General features: G+C 24.7%; 5 protein-coding genes across 13 annotated transcripts; 1 reads left to right on the top strand and 4 right to left on the bottom strand.

The window, feature by feature from the left end:
* Window positions 1-78: 78 nt before the first annotated feature.
* On the bottom strand, window positions 79-7941 carry LOC122713169 (histone-lysine N-methyltransferase NSD2). Of its 5 annotated transcripts, none has more exons than XM_043933373.1 (14): window positions 7547-7941; window positions 6791-7067; window positions 6050-6450; window positions 5212-5944; window positions 4974-5140; window positions 4543-4861; window positions 4104-4326; window positions 3811-4003; window positions 2996-3425; window positions 2849-2911; window positions 2638-2788; window positions 2178-2398; window positions 1877-2103; window positions 79-525 (listed from the first exon to the last, which is right to left on the bottom strand). In XM_043933373.1, exons 1-14 carry the CDS (start codon window positions 7574-7576, stop codon window positions 304-306), a joined length of 3657 nt encoding a protein of 1218 aa, XP_043789308.1. In that variant the 5' UTR covers window positions 7577-7941; the 3' UTR covers window positions 79-303. The 5 variants fall into 5 exon arrangements, 4 of the variants coding, with proteins under 4 accessions (XP_043789308.1, XP_043789307.1, XP_043789306.1 ...); XR_006346460.1 differs by adding an exon at window positions 919-1052 and having other exon boundaries at window positions 386-525; window positions 2638-2911; XM_043933374.1 differs by adding an exon at window positions 978-1052 and having other exon boundaries at window positions 387-525; window positions 2638-2911.
* Window positions 7942-8352: 411 nt separating this feature from the next.
* On the bottom strand, window positions 8353-10278 carry LOC122713337 (dynein axonemal assembly factor 3). 2 transcript variants are annotated; one of them, XM_043933691.1, is made up of 6 exons: window positions 9923-10278; window positions 9616-9805; window positions 9346-9516; window positions 9068-9250; window positions 8758-8989; window positions 8353-8665 (listed from the first exon to the last, which is right to left on the bottom strand). In XM_043933691.1, exons 1-6 carry the CDS (start codon window positions 10167-10169, stop codon window positions 8369-8371), a joined length of 1320 nt encoding a protein of 439 aa, XP_043789626.1. In that variant the 5' UTR covers window positions 10170-10278; the 3' UTR covers window positions 8353-8368. The 2 variants fall into 2 exon arrangements, with proteins under 2 accessions (XP_043789626.1, XP_043789627.1); XM_043933692.1 differs by having other exon boundaries at window positions 9068-9212; window positions 9377-9516.
* A 364-nt stretch (window positions 10279-10642) lies between these two features.
* On the bottom strand, window positions 10643-14753 carry LOC122713287 (histone deacetylase complex subunit SAP130-A-like). Of its 3 annotated transcripts, none has more exons than XM_043933623.1 (10): window positions 14621-14753; window positions 13904-14213; window positions 13537-13781; window positions 12987-13338; window positions 12718-12912; window positions 12200-12626; window positions 11988-12125; window positions 11380-11820; window positions 11116-11309; window positions 10643-11024 (listed from the first exon to the last, which is right to left on the bottom strand). In XM_043933623.1, the coding sequence occupies exons 2-10, from the start codon at window positions 14201-14203 to the stop codon at window positions 10776-10778; spliced, it is 2541 nt and encodes an 846-aa protein (XP_043789558.1). In that variant the 5' UTR covers window positions 14204-14213; window positions 14621-14753; the 3' UTR covers window positions 10643-10775. The 3 variants fall into 3 exon arrangements, with proteins under 3 accessions (XP_043789558.1, XP_043789557.1, XP_043789556.1); XM_043933622.1 differs by having other exon boundaries at window positions 13904-14258; window positions 14621-14752; XM_043933621.1 differs by having other exon boundaries at window positions 13904-14224; window positions 14621-14723.
* A 2624-nt stretch (window positions 14754-17377) lies between these two features.
* On the bottom strand, window positions 17378-20110 carry LOC122713296 (myotubularin-related protein 9). Its single transcript, XM_043933632.1, has 7 exons — window positions 19718-20110; window positions 19465-19630; window positions 19090-19379; window positions 18880-18983; window positions 18396-18700; window positions 17986-18309; window positions 17378-17910 (listed from the first exon to the last, which is right to left on the bottom strand). The coding sequence occupies exons 1-7, from the start codon at window positions 19871-19873 to the stop codon at window positions 17510-17512; spliced, it is 1746 nt and encodes a 581-aa protein (XP_043789567.1). The 5' UTR covers window positions 19874-20110; the 3' UTR covers window positions 17378-17509.
* A 207-nt stretch (window positions 20111-20317) lies between these two features.
* Window positions 20318-26333, top strand: LOC122713192 (protein kinase C-binding protein 1). Of its 2 annotated transcripts, none has more exons than XM_043933416.1 (8): window positions 20318-20844; window positions 20960-21060; window positions 21783-22241; window positions 22463-22781; window positions 22858-23038; window positions 23117-25078; window positions 25168-25460; window positions 26119-26333. In XM_043933416.1, the coding sequence occupies exons 3-8, from the start codon at window positions 21814-21816 to the stop codon at window positions 26245-26247; spliced, it is 3312 nt and encodes a 1103-aa protein (XP_043789351.1). In that variant the 5' UTR covers window positions 20318-20844; window positions 20960-21060; window positions 21783-21813; the 3' UTR covers window positions 26248-26333. The 2 variants fall into 2 exon arrangements, with proteins under 2 accessions (XP_043789351.1, XP_043789350.1); XM_043933415.1 differs by having other exon boundaries at window positions 20960-21216.
* Window positions 26334-27765: the final 1432 nt, after the last annotated feature.

Below are 27765 nucleotides of genomic sequence, written 5' to 3'. Positions count from 1 at the left end.
AATATGTATATAACTCATTAAATTATGTAACATAGGTATATTCAAAATTATCATCATTAAAAATAAAACTTATTTTCGTGATAGTAGAATTAGAATTTATTAAAATTTGTTATTCAACTGATCCCTTTGACATGGAATGAGTGTTTTACAAACAATGTATATAATTACAAATACTACTATATTAGCGTTCACAGTTCGCATTTATCATTACATAATTCGTGATTTATCAATTGTGGAGATTTTGAGACTATGCACATTAAAATATATTTTATTGTTTAATCCTAATTAATAAGGATAAATAGTTCACTCAAGTAGACTGCCACCGATTATAGCCTCCAATTGACTAGATGTAAGATTATTTAATTTTTCTACCTGATCTTTTCCTCCTTTCAATCTTAGAGATAATCGGTGTAATTCTTTTCCTTTCATATTTTTTGAATCACAAGGCATAAAATCAGCAAATTGTATTGCTTCTTCGTCGTCTTCTTTTTGAGATTCTTCACTTTCTTCACTACTTGGATGAACCTATAAAATATATTTTTTATCTATTGTTTACATAAAAAATAATATATTTAAACAAATATTAAATATTCATTATAAAATGAATATTCCTTTTACTTTCTAAGAAAAAAAAGCTGTTGTTGATAAATATTTAGAAAATTAAAATATAATTTAAAAGACTTAAACTTAAATTATTTAAAACCAAATTGCGTGCCTGAAAGTGCTATAAATAAAATAAAAAATAACCACAATGAAATTTATATGTAGTATTTATATGTAGTATGATGGGATTTAAATATCTGTTATATACAAGAGAAATTTATTTGCTACTTAATATTTTAAATTATATAATTAAATAACAGAAACTAAACTATTTATTATAAGTTATTTGTTAATTACAAAATACTTTTTTCTTACTATGATCATATTATAAATCAGAGGTCCAAAGAGATAGTACCAAAAAAATATACACTCACTTGAACGTATAAACTTAAACAGAACATGTTTGTTTGTTACTACTTCTCACTACTGCCAATGTCAGGGAGAGGATGCTGGGAACAGTGAAAAAAAATTAAAAAAAAAAAAAAAAAAAAAAAAAAAAAAAAAAAAAAAAAAAAAAAAAAAAAAAAAGAAAAAAGAAGAAGAAGTTAATTGTTAATTTTTGTCTACTTTTGGAAATATTTTAATAATAAATATTACATCAATAATAATATAATATATTTGTTTGAAACAAAATTCTAAAATATTAATTACATACTTTTGACTTGTTTAATGATTTTTTTGTACACAGATAGAGATAATATATATAGCATTATATATATTAATAAATTAAAATATAAAATGTTACTAAAAAGTAACATAAAATGTTATTTTTGAGTTAACGTAATCGTTATTTGATAAAATTAAAAATGGTAATTGAAATCTTTATACAGATATAAAATATTATAACATATTCTATATTCTATTTATAAAAAAATTTTTATAAATATGAATTATAGAAATAAAAACACAATATAGATATATCTTTTAAGATGAACAAATTTGAAAACAAACAAATATTTTTACAATTACTTTTCATATATCTCTAATTATTGATTAACAAATAAATATTTTAAAAAATGCATTACTCTATACATATAACTTCATAACTAATATATATTTCCTTTTCATGCTTACCACCACCATTGTAATTGTATAATCAACTAGATTTATTTAATCTTTGTTATATAAATAATATAAACAAACAAAAGCTAACAATGCTTAAAATAAAACTTAAAATAGTTTTAGATGAAAGCTCAAAATGCATAAAAAAAGATTACTCAATTTCCCCGACAATTTACAATACCAATACTATAATATTAGGATATTATCTCACCTCCACTATGGAAACTCTTGGTGATGGTTCTCTTGGTATTGATTTTTCCATTGTTAATAACGGACTATTGGAACCTGTAGACGAGTATTCTTTGTCTGTTTCAGTATCATTATCCGAATAATCTTTTTCATCTTCTACAGAAGATCTCTGCATATCCATATTTTCATGCAGTTTACAGACAAAACCACCCTTTTCACTGTACTCAAATAGATTTCCATCCAGATGCACTATTGATAATGATGATTAATTTTAATGACGAGAGTAATAATAAATGAAACAAATGTAGTATAAAATTATTTACCTTGACAAAAAGCAGCACTACAGAAGGAACAATGTGCAGATGTTCTACGGCGACATTCTGTACAGCGATGCCAAGGACAACTAAATCTTGAATCTGTATCATCAATGTTTACACAAGCTTTATGATACTTCTTATTACATGTCTTTTGATCACAAATGACAAATTCTGCTAATTTCTCAATTTCTTGTCCACAACTCCAGCATAGTACATGCTTTCTTGATCTAATTATTTTAAAATTTTTATTATGCATTATTTGTATGCTATAATGATAAATTATTGTAAATAAAAATAAATTATCTGAGATATTTAAATAATAATTATGATGAAAAAGAATATAAATACTATTCTGCTCTTTTTTTAAATTTATTTATTATATATGATTGAATAAAACTAAAGATAGTATTCTATTATTTTTATCAAGAAAAATGCTATATGCGTATTTTTATATATTATCATTTACCTTTTTTGACGTTTTATTTTATCAAATTTTTCAATTTTTTTTTGTTGAATTGAAGGTGTTGTTACTTGCGGTTTCTGCACTTTTAGACCTATAAATCCACTACAATTTGATGCGCCACATAAACAAGGCTTTCGAGTTTCTCCATCACAAGCTAAATTATAATTAAAAGTCAATTCTTCGCCAGGCTCGATATCGCATAATGCAAACAGACCTATACGTGTATCTCCATTTACTGTCCACTTTTGAGTCTCACAATTAGGTGAACACGAATGATCTATCAAATATCAAAAATAATATATTAAGAAACATAAGAATTTGTTTATTTTTGAAAAATATATAAAAAATAAAATATACTTACTCATAAATCGACTAAGATTGCCTTTCGGTTCTGCATCGATTGTTCTATTATTATCTATAGTTAGAAAATAAAAATTCTCATTTTTTAATTCCTTTTTTCTATGTAGTCTTCGCTTGTATTCAGCCTCATCTATAACTTCACCTACATATTCTATAACAAACTGTCCAGCTTTAATGTGTTCTAAACTTCTAAGACCCCAACCACGTCCTACAGTATGAAATGGTTCCATAGCTGGATATTGTCTTCGTACAAATGCTTGATTGTTACATTTGGGACCAGCTGGACAAATGCCAGGGCTACATTCAACTAATAATATTCGGTTAAGACAATCTGTTCCTGGTGCACATGGGTTTTCCCATTCTGGATCACAATCACATGCAACAATACTTTCAACTTCTACTGGCTTTACATTACCAACTGGTTTATTCACCTATAAATATAGATATAAATTATATAATTTAATTTTCTCGTTTATTTAAAGAAAGTGCTGCCACATAAAAAACTATATAATCATCAATAGTTTATCAATGGAATTTCATTATGGCATAAAAGACCATTGAAACAATTATATTAATTTTATATATATTAATGAGAATGTATGATCGGCGACAGTACCTTTAGATATAGCAACGAGAAATCATGTTATAAATTTATTCATTATATTCTAATATAATAATTTCTAGTATAATATTTTCTAATATAATAATTCATTATATTCTAATATAATATTCATACTAATATTCATGTACTTATTTACATATATGTGTATATATATATATATATATATATATATATATATATATACAGAATTATACCTTTAATTTAACATAATGTGGAGGTTTCAATCCACGTGGTCCATGGTCTTTAGCAGCAGCTCTTTCAATTTTTAAACGTTGATGAATCTCATTGGCTTCTTCTAATGCCTTGCGATAAGTATCATCTCGATTTTTTTTACCAATTGGTGGTTTTATATTTGCATCACCATCTTGATACAAAAAAGCACGTCCTCTATAAGTAGAAAAATAATTATTGATGTTAACATCTTTTTTAATATTTAATTTAAACAAAATAATAATGAATAAATATTTATATATTTATATATATATACCTATGAATCCAATGATAATTATTCGATCCTAAGAACATTACGCAAAATTTACCAGGACTATGTGCTATAGCTTCTATATTTTCAGGAATTTCATGAGGATAACAAATACGAGATGGCCACCAACGATAATTACCAAGTTTAACCCAAACAACTTCTCCATATAAAGGCAATCTACCTGTTTCACAATCTTCACAAATAAATGCACCATCAGGAGCATTGATACCTAATTATTATTAAAAAATTATATAATTTATTATATACTATATATACATATTATTTTAATTACTATTATCATTATTTCAATTAATTTTACTAATTATCTTATTTTATTATTAATATTTATATAATAAATAGCAATTATAGCATGATTATAGCAACATAATCATAATTTATTATTAATGCTATTAAACTTATTATACTTGCTTTAAAAAATAGTTACCTAAACATTCTAAATGAAATGATGTTGGACATGTATCACAACAAATTAGACTTCCACCTCTTGTACATAAAAAACACCATGCTGCATTTACTGGAGGTTGTGGTGGTTGATAATGCTTTGGACAAACTATTTGACTACCAGTTAAAATCACTGAACCAGCAGGTAAACAAGATGTAGATGTATGATAAGATGAAGGACAACGAACACATCGTGCCAATTTCTCATTTGGAGCTCTTGAATGACTATCTTGAGGATTGTCTGAACTGCATGTATGACATATGTGATACGGACAAGTCAAACGGCCTCCCTGCCAATGAGACTAAGAAAAAAGTATTTGTAAATAGTATACTTTAAATTTAATAATTACATGATTATATACATATATTATTATTATTATTATTATTATTATTATTATTATTATTGAACATTACTTGTGGCCATGATTTTAAGCAAGATGAATGATAATGTTTTCCACAAGCTAATACAGAACATCTTATTCTATCTCCTTCTCTTTCATTACATATAAAACAGGCAGGTGCTACTCCTGATAAACAATCAATACATTTAAAGAACTCGTCTTCTTGTTCTTCTGATTTGCCTAAAATTAAAAATAACATTTATTTTAATTAAATGTTATATATAAAAGATATAATAAATAATTTTCTATACCATTATTCTCATCATCATCAATATTATTTTGTTTAATCTCCTTTATATCATCGAGAATCTTATCGTCCATAATATTCTCATCAATGGAATGTTCTGGACTAGATTCTCCTGGTTTGACGCAAGAAAGATGAAAATACGAATAACAAGGACCTTTACATCTAGTTAATTTTCCAGTTTTTTCACATATTTGACAAACTTTCTCTTGTTTCATTCCTTTAAAAAGATTATAAGGTCTATTTTTTTTCGTTTCTGAAATATTTATCTCTTCTTTTTCAACTTTGATTTTAGATTTTTTATTATCTTTAGTATTTCCATCTATTTCTATCAATAAATCATCTTCCTGATCTAACGAATTTTCTTTTGCATGGACATTAGAAGTGTCTGAAGTTACATACGATCGATACTTTTTGCGAAAAGAAGAATTCATATTATCCCAAGTTTTTCTTAAATATTTTTTGATATCATGTTCTGATGCATCCGGATATTCATCTTCTAACATATCTCTATTTCGTTCATAATAAACTTCAAAAACACCATCTATATCTTCTTCAGTTCGAAATTCAACTTTTTGCATGAGAGAAACTTCATCATTTGAATCTCTTTGACTTAAGGGAGATAATGGAGGAGTATCTGAATTGAGTTTTGAATGATTTTTACCATTTTCAATGTATTTGAGTATATTTGATTTTGTACCATCTGTTTTGTCTTGTAATGATTTATGTAACTCACATACCTATAAGATTATTCAATATAAATATTTATAATCTAATATATGCTAATAATTTATTATTATTAGTTTTTTATTAATAGTATATAAATATTTTAATCATATACCTACATTATCTTGTTTAGTACGTTTAAGATCAGGACCATTTGAATCACTTGAGTGTTTTCTTTTATTAATTTTATCCTTTTCTTCAGATATTTTTGATGATTTATTTTTTATATTTTTTTCCTTTGGCTTAAAAATATTTGCTCTATCATCATTACTCATAGGCTGAACTTCCATAGCTTCTTCAATCGCACTTTCCCATTTTGATTTTATACCAGGTTTTACAATAAATGCTGCTGCATATTTTGCATCTCTTTTTTTAACTTCTGCAGTGATTGATTCTGATAATTTTTTAAAGTCTGCAAGATTTGTAAATGGTATCATAGAATTTGACGAAACCCAACTATGACGTCCTTTATCACCAAAGTATTGGACATGTATCATTAGTATTTGTGATCTGGCAGTAGCTGGTCAAACATACACACATATATAATTTACATAATTTATATCAATTAGCATAAGATTGTTATATTTAAAATATAAGCAAAGAAAAGAAAAGCTCTTTACAAATAATTTATAATATAACATATATTGCATATTCATGAATAATACATAGATATTTTTTAAAAAATAATAATGTTAACATATAACTTAAAATTATTAATTTAATTATAATAATATGTTATTAATAATTTTTATTAATAATAAAGATAAAAAGAATAAAAAATTATACAAAATATTATTAAACAAAACTTATATATAATCTTTTTAATAACTTTGATAAATAATATAAAAATAAAAATTTACCTTTTAACCTATGATATACCATTAAAACTGGATCAAGTGTTATAACACAAGGCCAAAAAGGGAAATTACCAACTCTGGCCCATGCTAATTGACCTAAAATCCAATTACATTGTATAGGTGAACCAACTAATTTTGGAGTAGTTTCTTCCATGATACTTAAACTATTAGAAGAATCACTTGTATCGTCCATATCATTAGTTGTATTATTTTCATCAGTACTATCATTACTACTATCAAATGAATTTTGATATTTTCGATTCTTTGGCATTTTAGAATTCTGTAAATCACATATATTAACATTATATTAATGAATATTTTTATCAATATATTTAATTAAAAGAAATATAATAACAATTAAGAAAGAAAAACAATTAACATATAATTATATCATTATAAATATATGCATATGTGTATATGTATTGGTATCATACTGTCACAAATAGATACACATACACACAAAAAAAAAATATACAGTAAAACATTAAAGAATGCTACATGTAGTACCATAGTTTGTTAAAAATGATATTGATCTTTAATCAGAAAGAATTGATCTTAAGAGGCATAACATGCCTTTGGAGAACTGGCAACCTCATTCTTAGGAGACTTAGGTTTTATTATTCTGCCATAACGACTTCTACCAGGTGAAGTTTTGTTACAATTAACACTGATGTCCATTTGATCATTCTCAAAATTGTTGCTCGTTGTTTCCAAATTTCTATCGAATTCGCCAAATCTTGATTCAACAATTATGCCCACCTTGCTATTTACTTTGTTGATAGTATTCATTGTTTTCTAACTAATTTAGCATCTTCGTCTATTGAGGAAGACAATAATTTAATGATATGAAACCTCATATATTTCTTCACTGATTAGCACAATATAAACTTTAGAACTTGTGTATAAAGGATTCACGAATAGAAAACAATTTTCATTATCGCTGAAAATAGCTGCGATGGCCGATTTTCAAGGGCTACTTTATTTCTTACAGAAACAACACCTATTTTTTATGAGTCCATAGGAATTAGTATGTATTGCATGTAAACTTCTAAAAAAATTAATTCGATGTCTTGTAAATTATTTCTCTTTTTAGTATTAAAAAATTGTAACTCAACCTCACGGGTCTCTAAGCAGAAACAGGACGCGTTTCCCGCGATTTTGGGTGATTCTCATAACCATGTTTAGTTTAATTTTTCACTATATTTAACGTTTAGTAATTTTTGTTTTATCAGTTATTTCAATTTTGTTATGCATGGAAACATGATGAAATTCATGTTAATAATGATTATTGTATTAATACCATTTTATTAAATATTAATTTTTCTTTAAATTATATATTTATATTTTAAATGGGAAATCATTAATTTATTATATTTAATTGTACAATATGTAAGATATACATAAAAATATATATATACATATATGTATATAATATTATATATACTTATATATTATAAATACTATGAAATATAATGTATTCATAATAAAATCTATTTTATTATATTAAAAATAATATTAATTATATTAAAAATATTTATTCGGACAATTTAAAAACAAAATTAATATAACTTAAATTATTGTTTATTTATAAAATTTAGCAACATAATGTTCTTTAGCACTTATATCATTAATTTCATGTAATCCATTTTGTTGCGCCATACTTTTTAATTCGTTCACAAAATTTTGTAAATGTTCATTTCGTAATTCTACTAAGTACTTTTGCAATTCCACTAACATGATTCCTTTTTTTTTAAGTAATGGTACAAGATTGGGCAATTGTTTCACCATATTATGAGCTACCCAAATGAAATCAAATCTATTAACATATTTTGTTTTATGCTTAGAAGTTTGTAAAAATGTAATGGGGTGAAAAATTATCTGAAAATATAATGTAGATTATAATATGTGTACTTATTAAATTCAAAATTTTATGTAATATTTTATAATCTGTAAATAAAATTTTATAATACTTTATGATTTTCAATATTTATCCAAGATATATTATTCTTTTTATATTTATTTCTTCCTATTTCCCATGATTCTTGTTCCATTTCTTTATTAGGAGTTTCAATTACTAATGTACCATTTAATATAGATGGATCTCTATGTGATGCAATAAATTCTTCACATATTGATTCTTGATTTCTGATTTCATATATAGATCTCATAATTTCTCGTTCAGCTATATCAGTTGCTCTATTCCTATTATTATATTGTTATTATTTTCAATGCTTTATTAAAATTATATAAAAATTATAAAATTCAGAATTAATATCTTACATGTGAGTATCTTTCTTTTCTTCTAAGATCCAAGTGAAGAAAGGACCATTTGTAATGTCTCCTAAGTAAGTGTAATGTATAAATCCAGGTCCATATTGTATTATATTGCTTAATAATGTTGGATTACTTCTAACAGGTTCACCTTCTAACCAAGTAAATGCAATTCCATTATTTCTCCAGAATCTGATGATTGGAATGAGATAGTTAAATAATAAAAATATATTAATATGATAAAATTTCATAAATATTTTAGAATTAATAAATATATACATATATACCTATATTCCTGTAATGTTAAGTTAGAAATACCTCTAGATTTTAAAATCATATGATAATCCCAATCAAAAACACCTTCTCGATAATCATATCTTGTTTTCAAAGATCTTCTAATTCTCTGATCCCAATATTCAACAATAGGAATATTTTCGCATGTTGCACGTTCCCAAAATCTTATAATATATATATACAATTAGAAACATAAATTTATACAATAGAAACTTACAAAATATAAAAATAATTTAAATTTTTAATTTTTTATATAAACTTACTTAAAAATTGCTTCTAAATGATCTCTATCTTTATGCTTAAATTGTTCCAAATTTAACCAAGGACAATTTATTGTATTTATTGGTATATTTGATAATTGATTAGAGGACTTTATTAAATATTTGGCTGTTGCAGGTCTTATTAGTGTATTTCCAAATATTTCTAAATAATATCGAGTTGCCTCTTGTAATCCTTTTATATTTCATTTTTTTTTTTTACATTGTTTGTTTATATAAAAACAAACAAGAAAAATAATTTATTTATTATAAAAGCAACGACAACATATAATTTAAAAATAAATATACATACCTAGATTTGTTTCTAAACAAATATTTAATAAAAGAATAGATCTAGCCACTTGTTCTAATGTTGATTCAATTACATTATATATGATAATGCGATCATTGTATAAATAAGATGATGCTAATGTTTTCAAAATATGTCTTGCATCACTAGCCCCTACAATTAATACTTCAAGACATTTACCTTGATAATTAGTTTCATGTTTATTAATTTCAAACTGTATATCTAATGCAGGACTGAATCCCCACCACATAATTGTATTATTTTTATATTACATTAAATTCAAATTATAGACTTTAAAATATTCCAATAATAGAAACAATGAATAATAACATTAAATATAGATACTAAATATAGATTTTAAGATATATTATTTCCATGGTAACATTGATTTATATATATCAGTTTCTAATATATGACAAAACAATTTCACAATATTATATCTCATATTTCATAAAATAATTATTGATTTATCTTTTTTGATTCTTCATAGCTGTATATTTAATTATTTACTTGTTATATCAAAATTTGTTAAAAATAAACACACATGCGTATGGTTATAAAATATATATACATACATACATATATATATATATATATATATATATACGTGCGCATATATCCATATGTACGTATAAACAAAAAAAAAGAATGTTTTATATTAAAATTAAAAATTATAAATTTATATAATAAAATTATAAACATGAGAGTGATAATTATGTCATAGACTTATAAAACCATTTATTTTGTTCCTATAATATAGATTCTGTGACACAGATAAAAATAACGCCCTCTCAAACCTTGCTCACGCAAGGATGTTTTATAAACATATTCACGTTAATTCAATACGCACAATAACTCATTTATCTCGTTTTTTTTGAGCACGTTTATTGCCGCATCGTTGTAAAATATCTGTAATAGGTCCTTTATGTTGAAATATTGCAATAAGTTGCGTGCGTGCTTCTGTCATTCCTTCACTAATTAAGCTACTACGTTGCATATTTCCTTTAATCAATTCATTTACACGTTCAAGACCGTCATCTTGTCTATTCCTGACATTTTGCTGTGATTCAAGTATAGTTAATGTTGTTTTTAATTTTTCATGAACCTATATGAAATTTTATTTTATATTAATTTTACATTATAGTTTAAATGTATATTATTATAGAAATATATGTTTTACATTAATCTATATTTACTTGTTTCTCAAGATCTGCAATATCTTCCATTTGTGCTGTAAGATGATATACTTTCCAACCATTTAATTTCTGTAATACATGTTTCTGTTGAGCTATTTCTGCAACTGTAGGTCGTCTTTCTTCACGAGGTCTAACTTCACTTGGTCTTCTATAATGATGAAGTCTACTACCCCATCTGTTCTTCCAAGAAGGCCCTAATATTGAAAATGATTTTCTGTTAATATATATTTATAATGATTTTAATTATTCATTTTTTTCACAAACCTAATAAACTAGGTGTAGGCCGTGTTCGTATTGCAACTGTTGGTTGCTGTATAGGAGATTTAATAATATCGCATTGTGTATTTGAAGTTTGTCTTTTTTCTGATAATTTTTCTTTTGATTCTTCTTTATGCTCTTTTTTCATTCTTTCTTCTGTAATAAATTGCATTTCTTCTTCTGTACATCTTGATTCGGTTAATTCTACTGCGGTAAGTTGTTGTTTTCGAGGTTTTTTTCTAGGAGACATTTCCACTGTTGGATTTATTGTAATTCTAGATTGTTCTGGTTCTTCATCAAGTCCAGGTGATGATGTTGCAGAAACTGTAGTAGATCCTGAACTCTGACAACCTCCACCATCTTGATCTCCTCTCGGTGAACATGGTGGACTAGATGTTGTAACAGGAGGTAAAGATGCAAGTACAGGAACTAAATTTTTTGCCGCATCTAAAAATTTAAAATTATTTTATCAATTTTTTTTCAGTAAATATATAAAATAATATAAAATAATAAAATATAAAATAATGAAAGAAATAAAAAAGAATAAAAATAAAAGATTATAATAAAGATTTTATATATAATAATTTATATCATTTAATTTTCTCATTTCATACTTTTAATAGGTGAATTGTCATGATCTCTTTTTCTAAGTATACTTGGTCGAGGAGATGCATTTGTTTTAGTGTGAGGTTCATCATATCCAGGTTCAACAAGTAATCTCACTGGAGTTTGACGGTATTGAGTATATGTTCCTGCACAATATCATAAAGTAAAATTTTTTTTAAAAACTATTCATATTAATAATTAATAAAAATTGTGGGTTTACCTGTGGGTTCAAAGGAATAATAAGTTGCAGTATGAGGTGGATGTAAATATTGTCCTTGTGCCGATTGAGAAGGCGTTGTATTTGAATTGTTATTTGTATTACTGGTAGAAACACGAAATCCAGATTGTTGAGTGGGTTTGATTTGTATAGTTTGTCCAATATTTTGTGCCTGTACTGTTTTAGCAGGTGCTGATGTAACTCTTGTAGGTGCTAAAGGTAAAGGATGCAAAGACATTCCAGTAATTCTAGCAACAGTAGTTGATGAAGGCTGTGATATTCTTGTTGTATTTGATGTACTTGCTGTTGTAGCAACTATACGTGATACTGCATTAAGATTTGATAAAGAAGTTACTGTTTGAACAACACGTGGTATTGTTTGTGATTGTGGCTGCTGTTGTTGTTGCTGCTGCTGCTGCTGCTGTTGTATCTATTATATGGTCAATTCTAATCAATATTCAAAGCACTAATAAAATATTTCTTACATCATAATAAATGTGATAATATATCTGTGTACCTACTTGTTGAGAAGGAATTACAATTCGACTAACAGTTCCAGTAGATGGAGAAGCAACAGTGTTTATTGATAATTGTCTTCCAACTGTTGGCTGAACAGTCACTGAAGCTGAAGCAGTTACTCTATTTACAGTTCCAACTACAGGTGCTGATACAGCTATACGATTTACAATACCTGTAGTACTCAAAGGCCTGTTTGACTGATTAAATTTTATTTATTTTATCAATATTATTTTTTAATATAATTTAGTTAATTATGAAATATAATAATTACTTGAATACTTTGAGTCGAAGATCTACCAGGTTGTGTAGTTTGTGATATATTTGATATTTGAGGAGCAGATGGTCTACTTTGTGTAACCGGTAATCTTGTAATACTATTATTTGCTTGAAGAACTGGTGCTATTAATCTAGATGGAGTACCAGGAACTCCAGTAACCATTGTGGCTTGTACAGATCTTCCTTGACCTGTAGGTGTAATTAAACGAGGCTGTTGACTGGTATATACTGTTGACGGTGGCCTTGAAATTCGATTAACTGGAGGTGTTGAATGCCTTTGTGGTTGTGCATATACAACTGATGTTGTTTTAGGTTGCCATTGTGGATTTGAAATAGCTGTATTTATTCTAAAATATGCAAAAAATAGTATGGGTTTCTATTTATTAAATGTTTAAAAAAAACTTTATTTACCTGCTATATTTACAAAAATATTTAATGTTTAATTATATAAATAAAAGATAAAAAATTCAAATTTTTATAAGATATATATTATATATATATAATAATTTTTAAATATAATATAATATATATATATATATATATACCCTGGTCTTGTAGTAGGTATAGTTTGTCCTGTATTTGCTCTAACAATTGGAGTAGCCACTGTTGATCTTGGAGCAGAAATATTAGCAACTGCAGCTGGACCACGAGGCACATGATAAGTTGCCGGCATATTTGACACTTGCTGTGTTTGTTGTAATAATTGCTGAGCCTGTGGTTGGTTTTGACGTTCTACTGTACTTAACATACCTGGTGATATTATCCTTACTGTAGAGCCTACTGAACAGATCTATCAAAATATAATCAATATTTATTAAGATTTATCATAGAGAACTGTTAAAATTTTTTATATTAATTTCACTATAATAAAATTATATATTTAAATATTAAATATAAAAAAATTATTTTTACCGTTGTAGTTATTTTGTTTGTTTCTGAAGTTGAAGTGGTACCAGATGGAACTACAGGTTTCATTACAGGTAATTTTGAATTTGTATCCATTGACATTGATTTTCCAACAAGATTAGTTGATGTTCCAACTGATCCTACTATAGTCTGTGTTGATTGAATATTCTGTATATTACTTTGAACAACACTTTGTGCATTTTGTATACTTTGCATAGTAGTTAAATTCTGAGCTATGCTTTGAACAGTTGTTTCTGATAGATGTTTATCACCGCTGCTCTCGACTGAATTTAATGTTGTATTCATGTCTATATTTCTAAAAATTATCTTTTTCAATAAGATATATTATAGTAATATATATCTAAATAAAAAAAAATCTATGTTACATAAAAATTAATTAATCTTTAGATTTTATATTTTTATGTTATATCATTATATTTTATCTTTTGAACTTCGTAGAAGTTAAAAGGATTATTATATGAAAACTGGTCAATATTATAAAAGAATTCCTAATTTTTTATATGAATTTAAAGATTATTTAATTTTGTAATTAGTTCAAAACAAATAATCTAATAACAATAAAAAGAATAGCAATGTAATAATTATTATAAAATTAATAAATAAAATAATATTTTACATTATAAAAGATTAACGTACTTTTTTGTCTTTGAAATTGACAATAATCAGTATTTTTTAGGAATACTATGATAAAAATATGTATACCTTTATAAAAACATAACGCGGTAAAATCATTACCGACTTATTTAAACATGCATATATGACATTTTCAAAATATTTTTGTTTCATTGATGTTTCTTGAAAAAAAACATTTTACACTCTAAACAGCAGTTTTCTTATCACTACAGAAGTTTATAGCGCCTAATGTAAGTACAATACAGTGCAGGTAAATTGTTATTAGACAAATAAATGTTCTATGTATTTACTATATTCTCTATTTCATAGGAACATTTCATTTAGTTAAATAGATGTAAATGGAAATAAATACATTATTATGAAATTTAAATAAATAATAGAATTAAAAATTTTTGAGAATTTTATACATAGATTAATATAATATAATTTAATATAATATATTGTAATACATATTTATTTTAAAAATAAGAAATAATATTTTTGAAAGAAACTCATTTACTAGATTAAAACTAGTGATTTTTATTATAAATTTGGTTAAATTGCAATAATAATAAAATGAATTATGTTAATTATTTATTAAGCTTTTTTTTAATTTAAATATGTATTCAATATTATTTATGTTGGTATTATATATTTTTAAAAAACTTTGATATATAAGCGTAAATAATTTCTAACTATATTTTTGTAACTACAAAAATATAATACAATAATTAACTTGAATAAATACTTTTTTAATAAACTATTATTAAAAATTATCATTATTACATTGTGTATAGAAAACTTTTTGCTTTTTAATATAAATTTATTTTATTATATATCATTTTATTATACATATATACATATAAAAATTCAAAATAAATATTAAAAAAGTAACTAGAAATCAGAATGTATAAGATAATGAAATAAATATTCTACAAAAAAAAATATCATTCATATAATTTCATTTTTTGAATTATAATTATTCTTTAAACAATATGATTAAATATTTTTATATAATTGATATAGTTTTATATTTTGAATTTCATAAAATAATATTATTTATAAAATAATTTGTTGAAAAATGAATTATTGTAATTTCAAACTTCAAAAAAATTTTAATTTATATTAAAGAATTTTTGATATTGGATTAAAAAAATTTCTGTTTATAAATTGTACAAAAAAATATAATATGATTTTCTAGTATTTTTGACTTTTGTTAATATTTATATATATAAGTATATAAATATAAGTATATACAAATAAATATATATAACGAGAAAAAGATAGTGATTATAGAAATATATGTATGTATATGTTTATATATATAGAACACTGAATATTATATATATTAATTTTTCATTCATTGTAATTTTTTTTTAGTATTATATAATATTTTTATAATATTATATATATATATATATATATATATATTTTTTATTCGTTATTATATATATATTTAAAAAAAATATACAAAAATGTAATCTTAATAATAACTTATAATCTGTATAAATTATAAAATAAATAAAATAGATTATTCACACAAAGTTAACATCTTTGGTATATGATTTCGATGCAGCCAAGATCCCTTTCCCACTTAAGGGCCTTACTTGTAACATAAGAGGAGTAGGGAGACGCACCAATCCGGGCCCGTTTACTTTTATTCCCCTACCCGCAACTTCTGCAATTCCATTTTCAAACGCATCATTCCTTCACATTCTGTCTCGTGATTCCGTTGTTGGTTTAGGTCGTGCATTTCCTTTCTCATCATATTTTCATTAGAATATCTTTAAGTACATAATATACGTTTCATCAAGTTTAAACCTCATAAATCAAAGGATTTGTTCGATGGCCTTGGATGGGTTTGAATTCAGTCCACGTTTTTTATTTTTATTCGTGACTAGATCCACACTCATCCAAGGAAATCGAGCTCATGTTCAAAAACGATCTTCAAGAAACCTGTTTGTTGGATTTTAATGTTTTTTCAATAGTTTTGTGTTTTATTATAATCAGTTTATACAAATTAATGAAGTAAACAAGAGAAAAGAAAAGTTAATTATTAATGTTAGATGAACAAATATGTATTACCGTAAGTAATATATGAAAGAAATGAAACTATTTTTATATAATTTTATATTTGGATAAATTTATATATGCTTATATATTCTGTATATTCTTATTATAAAATAATTTTTTTATATAAGTTTTGTAGAAGATTAAAAGGACGAGAAAAAAAAATATACAAGAGATATATTCGAATTCCACACTAATGACCATAGAATTTCTTTCAGTTTCTTTGTGTATGAACACCTGCCATATTCCCCTCCAGTGATCTCCCTCTTTTCATTGGTGTAATAATCCTGCCGCCCTTAACCCTCCCCTCCAGTTTTGTTCATCTTTGTCTATCTTTTCCTTCTCGTATTTCAATCGTCCTTCCCAAGTAACGGTAAAAACTTGTCTTTACCCTCTTTCTCCCTATACTTAAAGATTATTTTATTTTTAAACGTAAAATTCGAAAATAAAATTAATAACAATTTTATATAATTATCTTATTTTTTTATATAATTAAATTTCTATTTCTATCTTTTTTTTTGTTAAGATTTATATACGAATTGTGAATGAAAATAAGATTACAATTATATCATGTAAATAAAAATGATAGATAATTGTTTTTTCTACTTTAAATATATACATCATATACATATTATAATAAATTGTTTAAAAATAAATAATATAAATAAACAATATATATATATATATCAATGTGTGCTACTTATATTTACATCATTATATTATTACAAAAGTGATTTTTAATCTAAAAATCTTGAGAATATATGTAACGAAAAAAAATTCTGAAATTGTAATAAAAATTTTGGTAAATTTTTATATACATATAAACTTTATATTATAAATAAGAAAAGATTAATATTGCATATCATATAAAATGAATTTTTTTCCTTTTTGCGATATCTACGATCTACATCAGATATTTTGAGATTCTAAACTTAATTGTGCTATACAGGTATGTTCATCTTGATTCTCTTCTTCATAACATATATCAGGATTCGAACGCATTTCTTCTATTGCTCGTTTTATTTGAATTTGTAATTGACTAGCAACTTTCCGTACTGCCGTATGATTTTGTTTTATTTGTTTTATACACGATAGTAAATTTTTCCATGGAGCGACATTTGTATGACCAAGATAAAGTTCTTTCCACAATTGTATACTAATAGGTGCAACACTAGGCCAAATAACACTCGAATTTCTTTCATATAAAGGATTTAACCACTTCTCCAATATATCTGGTTGATTTATATATGACCATAAACTACATGTTCGTTCAGATAATCGAAGTCTAACTCTCTCTGCTTCTGAATCACCTAAAATCATAATATATAAATATTTTATATAAATATTAAAATAAATTATAAGAATATAGTATTATATATGGATACCTAAAAATGTTCCATAATTGGAATAATATGCATGATTATACAATTCAATTAACAATTGTATTGTATATTCAAAACTAAATTGAAATTGATAATGAAGTTGATAAAGACAGTCAAGGAAAAGAAGAAAAGTTGGGGCATGTGTTGAGCTTTGTGAACTTGATGGATGATATGGTCCATGACGTGTGCGACTGAAAAATTGATGACCAGCTTGTATCCATTCACGTTCAATTAAAGCTTGAAGGCCACGTATCGTTCTACAGTCGGGATTTAATATTGTCTGTGCTAAACTGGTTACTACTAAGGTAGAATCTCTGCCAGTACTTCCTAATCAACATATAGCATATGTCTTTATTTAATGATATTATAATTAATATAATTGTTTTTTTTTAATTATTTTATAGATTACATACCATGAACTAATACAGCTGCAACTTCTTGATGAAGACACTGAGCAGTTACACAAGCAGCATTTAAAGCACTTTGTACAGCAGATAACCATCCACTATTATCAAGTCTTGAAATCCACTGGGAAGTAGAACATGTTATGTCATTACAAGCTTCTATTAATTTAAAAAAACTATCTGCTAAATCATGCGACCGTGGAATTGCTTTATGTACTTTCCGCCACTGCGGATAAGCAGCATCCATTTCTGTACCACCACCCTTAGCTCTGGAACTTTGAGCTTGTGCAATTGACCTTGTATCTATTATATAACTATTAACAAATTTTGCATTAATAATATTGTTTAGATTGCAGAAATATAATTTTCTATTGTTAAACATTAAAATTGATCAAATCAATTATATTATCAATTATAGATCAATTATTATATAATAATTTAAAATTTCTAAGACTAATTAAAATATAAATTTAAATATATATATTATATTTACCCACGTCTTCCTGGACCTAAGACTGCATTTAATAATCTTTCATCTTCTTTGCATCTTTTACCATTAGTACCACACATTGGTTGACTGCTTCTTAACAAGATACTCTGTAATATTCATTTTATAAATGTAAATTAGTAATTACTTATATAGATATAAATATATTTTTAATGTATTATTATTCATTATTTTGTATAATAAAAAATAGCATACTCCTCCTTCATGCCTGTAACATAACACTGGAAATCTTCCACCATCTCTAAAATTAGCAGATGATACTATTAATTTATCTTCTATGTGACATGGTACTATAACAGCAGAAGGATAAGAATTGCAAACTTTGTAGTCTTTATTTAAATAACTAATACGCCATTCATCTGCATAAGTAGTTAATAATCTGGACCATTCTGATACAGGAGTAAATGCAGTCCATCCATCTTCTAATATCATAGTATTATTAGTTATTTGTGGTCTATTAAAAAAGGGATATTGTAAAGTTTGCTCTGTGATAAATAGAAAATTAAAAATTAACATGAGATGTACATAAATGCATTTTCATAAAAATTAAAATGAAATTATATATTTCACCTTGTGACATTAGCATTTCTATAGATAATACAACATTTGTTAAATCTTCTGTTGAATTAATATCTAATTGAAGAATATGAAAATCTTTACATTTTAAAATAATACTACCACCTGGACTTTGAGTATTCAATTTTTTTTCTATAAGATCAATATTTCGGTACAATAGCTGAAAACAAAGCATTGAAAAAACATAGAACATAAATTTATGGACAAAAAATAATGATTAAAATAATTTTTGTTTGATAAATTGTACCCAGAGTTCTCGACCATCACTTTGCCGTGAAGACCAAAGAAGATGGTGACTACTAATACACAGTCTTCCATCTATGCTTTTGCCATTTTCATCACTTTTATCTATTAATGCAACATTATCGACTTTCGGGATTAATATTAGGTCACTAAGTTCCATTTCGTGTCAAACTAATCTTAAATGTTTTGATTGAACGCTGTTGATAAATTTAAAAACAAGTATAAATTTATTTTAATAATTCTACATAACCTAGAGCTTTTATCTATACATCAATCATTAAATGGAAAAATTTTATTTGATAATTTATAATTACGATCATAAATTTATAATTAGATTTAAAATGTATAAAAAATCTTTGTAAGATTTTAAAAAATGTTTATATTTTATACGTTAATATTTTAGTATATTAAAAAAATTAATCATTAACTTGCACTCCTGTTTATTTTTCTTATGCTCTATATGTGCCATACTATATATTTATTATATACACAGTAAACTTTCTTTTTCTTACATGATAATTATAAACTTATCACGTTTTGCATTAAAACTCTCATAGAGGGAAGCACATGATCATATGTTCGTATAATCCATTGCGCAGCATAACCTAGCATAAAAATGAAGAAACATTTTATATTGTGATTTAATGTTTATTCAGTGTATTTGTGCAGAAATATGGTGCGATTAAATATTAAACTGTTTCAAAATGTTATTGCACTATATTTTGATTATCATATATATATTTGGCGAATACTAAATACATTAGGTATATTTAAACGTGTTTTAAGAAGGCAGTAAGAAATTAATGATAAATGTCATATTGCAAGAATATTATTTTAATAATGCTTCAAAGAATTTGATTTTATTAAATCATGATAGAATACAATCTACATAAAAGTATATAAGATTAAAATATTTGATTATATTAAACTTGAATGGTAAGGGCGGTTTTTTCTTAACGAAAAGAAAGAACAGAATTTATCTCTATCAAATAAATATTCAAGAAATGTACATGTATATACATAATAATTGAATAAACAAATAAAATAATGGAAGAAATATCGTTTGTACATATTATAAAGTATACATATTTAAACATATATGTGTATAATGAAATCCGCGTATGGCTATAGGTATGTATTAAATTATTAAATGTAATACTGAGTTTTAATATTAAAAATATAAAAAAGTTGACAAACGATACTTATAATAATCTGTAAATTTCAAATATCACGTGGTTTTTTATAGTTAACTACAAATATTACCGAAGGATGGAGACACTAGTAGTAAGAAGCCTCGTATATTGGAGGGGGAAAGAATGTTCATGCTTTTGATGCAATGTCGTGTTAGTAAGTGATATATTTCGCTTATCCATGTTGTTTGGGATTTATATTGAAAGTGATTTATTTGATTTGTTGAATACATTTTGAAAGCTACAGAGATTATTGAAAAAAAGGCATCCTTATTAATTTTATTTCCAGATTCTTATCTGAATTCTATAGATGGTAATTGTTTTGTCTATTCACATTATAGTATTGGATATAATTTAAAACCCCTATATTCAGTTTACTGTTATTGTATGTTCTATCATATTATTGTTAATCAATATATAATACAACAACAATATTATTATAAATAATATCATATTTGTTACTTTTGATTAATATAAACTATTTAATCAAAGTATTTCATATATTAACTACAAAAATAAATATCGTCAAAAATCTTTAAAAAATTTATGTTTCATAGTCTTAATATAGTAATTAAAATATATTTTATTGAAGTAATCATAAAAAAAAAACTGATAAATATTTTTTTATAAACAAAGCTTATTTTATGTTCTTTTATTTTCTCTATTTTATTTTTTTGAGATTTTTTACTTTTTTTTTAAATTAATCTTATTTATTATATTTTTGTTCTATATATTTTTTAATATTATATATTTTATTTAATTAAGTAATAATTTAGTTTAATATATTTTCTTTGAACATATAAATAACATTTTATATCTACATATAATTTTTTAATTATAATATATATATATATATTTTTTAATATTATTTTTAAATAGATATGCAACTAAATGCATGCAATGAGTCAAAATGACATCAATAGAGGCACAAAAAAGTTTTACAAATTCTTTACATTTGCAAAATTCAGTTATATCTGAATCACAAAAAGAAAACTCACAATTGACAAATGTTCAAGAAGAACAAGATATTGATATTGCTAATAAAGAAACAAGTAGAGATACTATTATAGATATAAAAAATGATATTAAAGATGCACTGCATATTAAAAATTGTGATCAAAAGAAATATGAAAATGAGGAGGATGTAATTATTTTAGAAAATAATAAGAAAGATATCAAATGTAACATAAATAAAATAGAACATGGACAGAACAGCGAAAAGTTGGATATTATTTCTTTTGCTTCTGAAAATGATTCTAAAATAATTAAAACTGAGAATACAAAAGAAGTTACAAATAAAAGTGGAAATAATTTAAAAAGGACACGACGAAGTATTACGTAAGTATAGATAATGTGTACTTGTAATTTCAAATAATTTTTATTTAATTAAATAATTTATTATTTAATTTAAAAATGAATTGTTATAAAAATTCAAATTGATATAAAGTATTAAGATTCTCTATCAGATTAATAATATTTTAAATATATAATAATAAATATATTATTCTAAATAATAATAAAGTAATAAACTTTAAAACTTAAGAAACTAAATTTTTTAGTACTCAAGAAGCAGATGTACTTTTAGAGGAAAATAATTCAAGAACTAAACGAAAGAAAAAAAATACGAATGATAGATTTTGTTGGCGATGTCATAAAGAATCAGTAGAAGCACATTGTAGTGCATGTCCTAGATCATGGCATCGCAAATGTATAGGAATGCAACAATCAATTATTCAAAATTGGATATGTGGAGAATGTGCAGCAATTTTACGAGCGGAAAATGCAGAAACGCGTTCTACAGCTATGGCACAATTATCTGTTGATCAATTATGTTTATTATTAAAACATGTTGTTGAAAGAATGAGGGAATATCCTGGTGTATGTACTATTTTCTTATTCATATTAGTTTATTTTATTATTTTTTTAAAATTGAATTCAAATTTTCTCATTATAGTCAGAACCATTTTGGAAACCAGTAGAACTTTCTGAAGCTCCAAATTATCTAGATTATGTGGTAAAGCCAATGGATTTAAGCCTTTTAGAATCAAATGTTCGAGCTAAATTATACGGTAGTACGGATGCATTTATGGCTGATGCTAAATGGATTCAACATAACTGTATTGTATTTAATACATGTATGTGCATACTAAATATATATTGATATTAAATTAATAATGAAAATATTAATTAGTTCTATATAAATCAAATTATAGGTGGTGGAGTATACACTGATACATCTAAATTAACGAATGCTGCAAAACAAATTATTAAATTAGCACGTCAAGAAGTATCAGAAATTGAAGCATGTCCTGATTGTTATGCTCATGGAAGAAATTTGCCAAGACCACAACCAGCATGGTTTATTGAACCATGTCGTCGTCCTCATCCACTAGTTTGGGCTAAATTGAAAGGTTTTCCATTTTGGCCTGCAAAAGCTATGCCTCGAATGAATTCTCAAGGTTTTGTAGATGTTCGATTTTTTGGTGAACATGATCGAGCATGGGTTTCTCCACGAGATCTATATTTATATTCAGAAGATCCACCTGTTCCATTACCAAGAAAAAGAAAATTAGATATGGAGGAATGTGTTAGAGAAATTACTCGTCATTGTCGGAAATTAGAGCTTGTATTTGGTGAATTCAAATTTGCACCCCCTAAAGTACAATATAATCCGCATGATCCAATGCAAATAAAGTTAATGTTACCAAATTATGATCCTCTCAATTCTAGTAATTGCATATCTCCGCAACACTTAATTCCTAAGAAAACACCTTTTCTTAAAAAGCGAGTCCATGTTAAAATGAAGTCGCAAAACGATTTAGAGAAGATAGATAATTCTGATACTGAAAATAAAATATCAAATGAATTTAACTCGACTAATAAAGGAAGCAAAATTGAAAGTAGATCATCTAAAATAGTAGAAACTGATAATTTCCACGAAACCGAAACCATTGCTGTTACAAGCAACAATTTAAACGAATCAATGGACAGAGAAAGTGCAAGTAAAGAGGACGTGCAAATAGGCAAAAATATATTAACAAAATTGGATATTGTCACAAAAGAAGACATGAAACCAAGTACAAGTAAAACTAATAAAAATGAAATAAATAATGGAAATACAGCAAAAGATGACACAAATGGACCAAATTTTATGTTGAAACAAAATAACTCTGAAAATGAAACAAATGATAATAAAAGATCTTTGGAAAATTTATTAAAACAAGAAATAGTAATTTCAAAAAAACATACAGTAAAAGATATTCAAATATCCAAAAAAGAATTCACTTCTAAAATGAATATTGGTAAAGAAGATGCTAGTCAAAATTTAAATTCACAAAAGAATAATTTTAAAAATACTAAAAACATAGAAAAAGTTTATAAACCAAAGACAAGAATAGTTGATAAAATGAACGCCGAGAAAGCTTTAAGATCTACCACAATAGAACAAAGTCAGAAATTAAATACAACAGGAACAATAGTTAAACAACAAAATGATTCAACAAAATTGAAAGATAATTCTAAAAATCATAGTAACAATTTAACAGAATCAACTATTTCAATACTAAGCAATAAAACACCAATTGATACTGATATTAATAGTGATGTTGACACTTATAAAAAAAATACTACAGATCAATCTGTTGCATTACTTTTTGTTGTAAATGATGGTACATCTAATACTACAAAAAAATCCACTAGTAACTTGATTACCGAAAAAGAGAAAAATTGTGATATTACAATTCAAGATCAACAGACTTCGAAAATTTCATTGCAACTATCATATCAACAAACAAAGGAAAGCAAAGCTAGAAAATCATTTCCTAATAAACCTCGTAATTGTCCACAACTCATTCCACGTTCATCAACAAGCACACAATTCAATTCAATCGATTCTATAGTAGCTGATCATCAAACTGAAAATCGTATTGAATATCAAATGCTACCACCAGAAGCAGGACCTATTAGTGCTCGTTTGTATCATGGTGCTCAAGATTTAGCCAGAAAACTGGCTAAATTAATGGAAGAGGCTTATAAGGAAGCAGCACAAGAAAGTCAAAATTGTGAAAGCCGTATGTCTGAAAATCATCAAGCGACAGTACATTTTTTAAGATTACAAATAGAACGTATGAGATGGCAACATCAACAACAATTAGCAGAGTTAAAACATAATACAGGTATATTTTCGTATCTTTCCTTCATTTTATTTTTATATTTTATAAAAATTATATATGCGTTTTTTAAATATTTTTTTTTTTTATTTTAGATAGAATATTACGTGAAATGAAAGCAAGTTTGGAAGCTGAAAGATTACGTGCTATTGAGGAAACTCGTAGAGAAGCAGAAGAAGAAAAGCTACGATGTATTGAAGAAATTAAACGTAAACAATGGTGTGCAATGTGTGGTAGAGAAGCATTATTTTACTGCTGTTGGAATACTGCATATTGTGATTATCCTTGCCAACAATCACATTGGCCAATGCATATGAGAACATGTGCTCAAAAACCTTCATTCACTACTATTGTTACCAGTTCTACTGTAAATTCGAATCAGCAGCAGGTGATGCCCAGACTTATGATAAATACACAGCATGTAACATCAAACATGTGGAGGGCCTAGAGTATATTAATAAGTCTGAAACTAAAGCCAGAAGTTTAATAAATTATAAATACTTATTCTTTAGCTTTATCAATATTGTTGTACTTTTTATTTCATGGCTCTTCACAGTTTGTATTTATATGTAAGTGTTATTGTTAAAATGTTAGAACAAAATAGTACTTTATACATAAATTTTTTGTAATGTAAAAAATACAAATAACAAAATAAAGAATATGTATTCAAGGAGTAATGTCTACTCCAATAATTATTTTATATAAAAACAACCAATTTTAATTTATATGTATTAATTAAAAATGATCTCATATATATTTGTTGAGTATTTTATATTCTATATTAATTAATATAGAAATTTAAATTAAAATTTAAATACATATATTATTATATATATATTATTATATATTATATATATATATATATATAATGAATATTCTAATTTACACTGAATTTGTTTTTGAATCCTTTATATTTTTACTACCTTTGTTCCTCATTAATTATTTAGATAATTAAATGTTAGATAAATTTACAATTATATAATTTTGAATTATTTTTTATTTTTGGTTTTATACAATGCTCCAACAAATTCCTCTATATTTTTCAGAATCATAATATCAAAGTAAACAGCCCTACTAATAGGATGTACGAATTATCACATGATAAACTGAACAAAATATCAACATCTCTAGCTTTGTGTTGTTCTGAAACTGATGGTAATGGAAATTCATCATAGTGTATGTATATCATGTAATGTAATCCAATGTAAAAATTTTTATTAAAAAAAAAAATTAAAAAAACAATATTTAATTTATTATATATTTTTAGAGAAAAAAATAAGAGAAAAAGAAAGTAAAAAAATTATTGAAATTTTAAAATAAAATAAATGATATTTATACTTTATTTTACATGAGTATGAAAAATTATTTATTTCTTATTCTGTATAAAAAATTGAAATAAATGAGAAATGTTATAGATAGTATAATATAAATAATTTATATTGCAAATTAATAATTATATTATATTTCCCATTATTTATTTAAAAATGCAAAAGATATTAACTTGTAAAGTGTATAAAATAATCTTTTTATCATTTATTTTATTTTGAGGTTTTGAAATAATAGTTAATGTTTGTTTAAACTATTTTCTTATTATCTTTTTCATATAGTTATACTTTTTAAAAAGCAATTTTATATTTTAAGACAATATAATGTTGAATTATTTGTCTTTAAATCTATGCATAGATTTAATTATTTCTTATATTTATACATATCTTCTAAATAATTAATTTTCTAGATTCAATATGTGCATAATAATATTGATTCATCTTTTGAATTTTTACAACAATTTCTTTGATATAAATTATAAATCTATATATAGATTTAAATCTCTAATCATATCATAAATTATATAAAAGTAAAATAGTATTTAAATAATTAAATAGCTTTAATAATTTTTTAAAATATCATCATTGATGTATAAAATATATATATTAAAGATTACTATTTCATGTAAATCTAAATCATTACTTATATGTTTACATGTTTAATAGATGAAACCAAACTTCAATCTGTATAACAGATATTTATGTATTTTTATAACAAATGTATTGCATATATGTACATAGTATATATATATATATATATATATATATATATATTTTGTTTTAATTTATCGTAATATATTTTATATATTTTTATGTCATATATGTATATTTTTTATATCTTTATATTTTTTTCTTTCTTCCAAAAAATTTTTTTCCTAACTTTCTCAATATTTCTGCGTTTTTCACTTTGGAACATTTATTACAGCAATATAGCTTCATTTATAATACTTTATAGATAGATATCTTTAAATATCAAATTATCGCTGTTATTTTCTTTTTTTTCTTATGATTATAAATAGAATATATTTATTCAAAATCAAGAAAAAAATAAATAGCGAATTTATGGGAAATTTTACTATAGGCAATTTTTTTTATCGGAAACTTTTCAACGGAACTGAATGAATGTGGACAAATTTAATATAAGTAGCGTTATCTCGTGGACGAATTCTGGAAGCTTTAACTTATTAATAAGAATGTAGAATTTGCGAGGAAGTTCATACATATCACAGGCAAAGAAACATGCGAAAAGGACAAAGAGTAAATTACAGAAACAGCGCTATCTTTTGAGTGCCAAAGATATTATAAAAATGGCAAAAATTTTTAATTCTTAGTTTATCTTCGAAAAGATTTTTAACTCAAGAGATGGCG

Source organism: Apis laboriosa, unplaced genomic scaffold (assembly GCF_014066325.1).
Source record: "Apis laboriosa isolate Shangri-la unplaced genomic scaffold, ASM1406632v1 scaffold23_cov150, whole genome shotgun sequence".
NCBI lineage: Eukaryota > Metazoa > Arthropoda > Insecta > Hymenoptera > Apidae > Apis > Apis laboriosa.
This window is presented reverse-complemented; position numbering and strand designations above follow the sequence as displayed.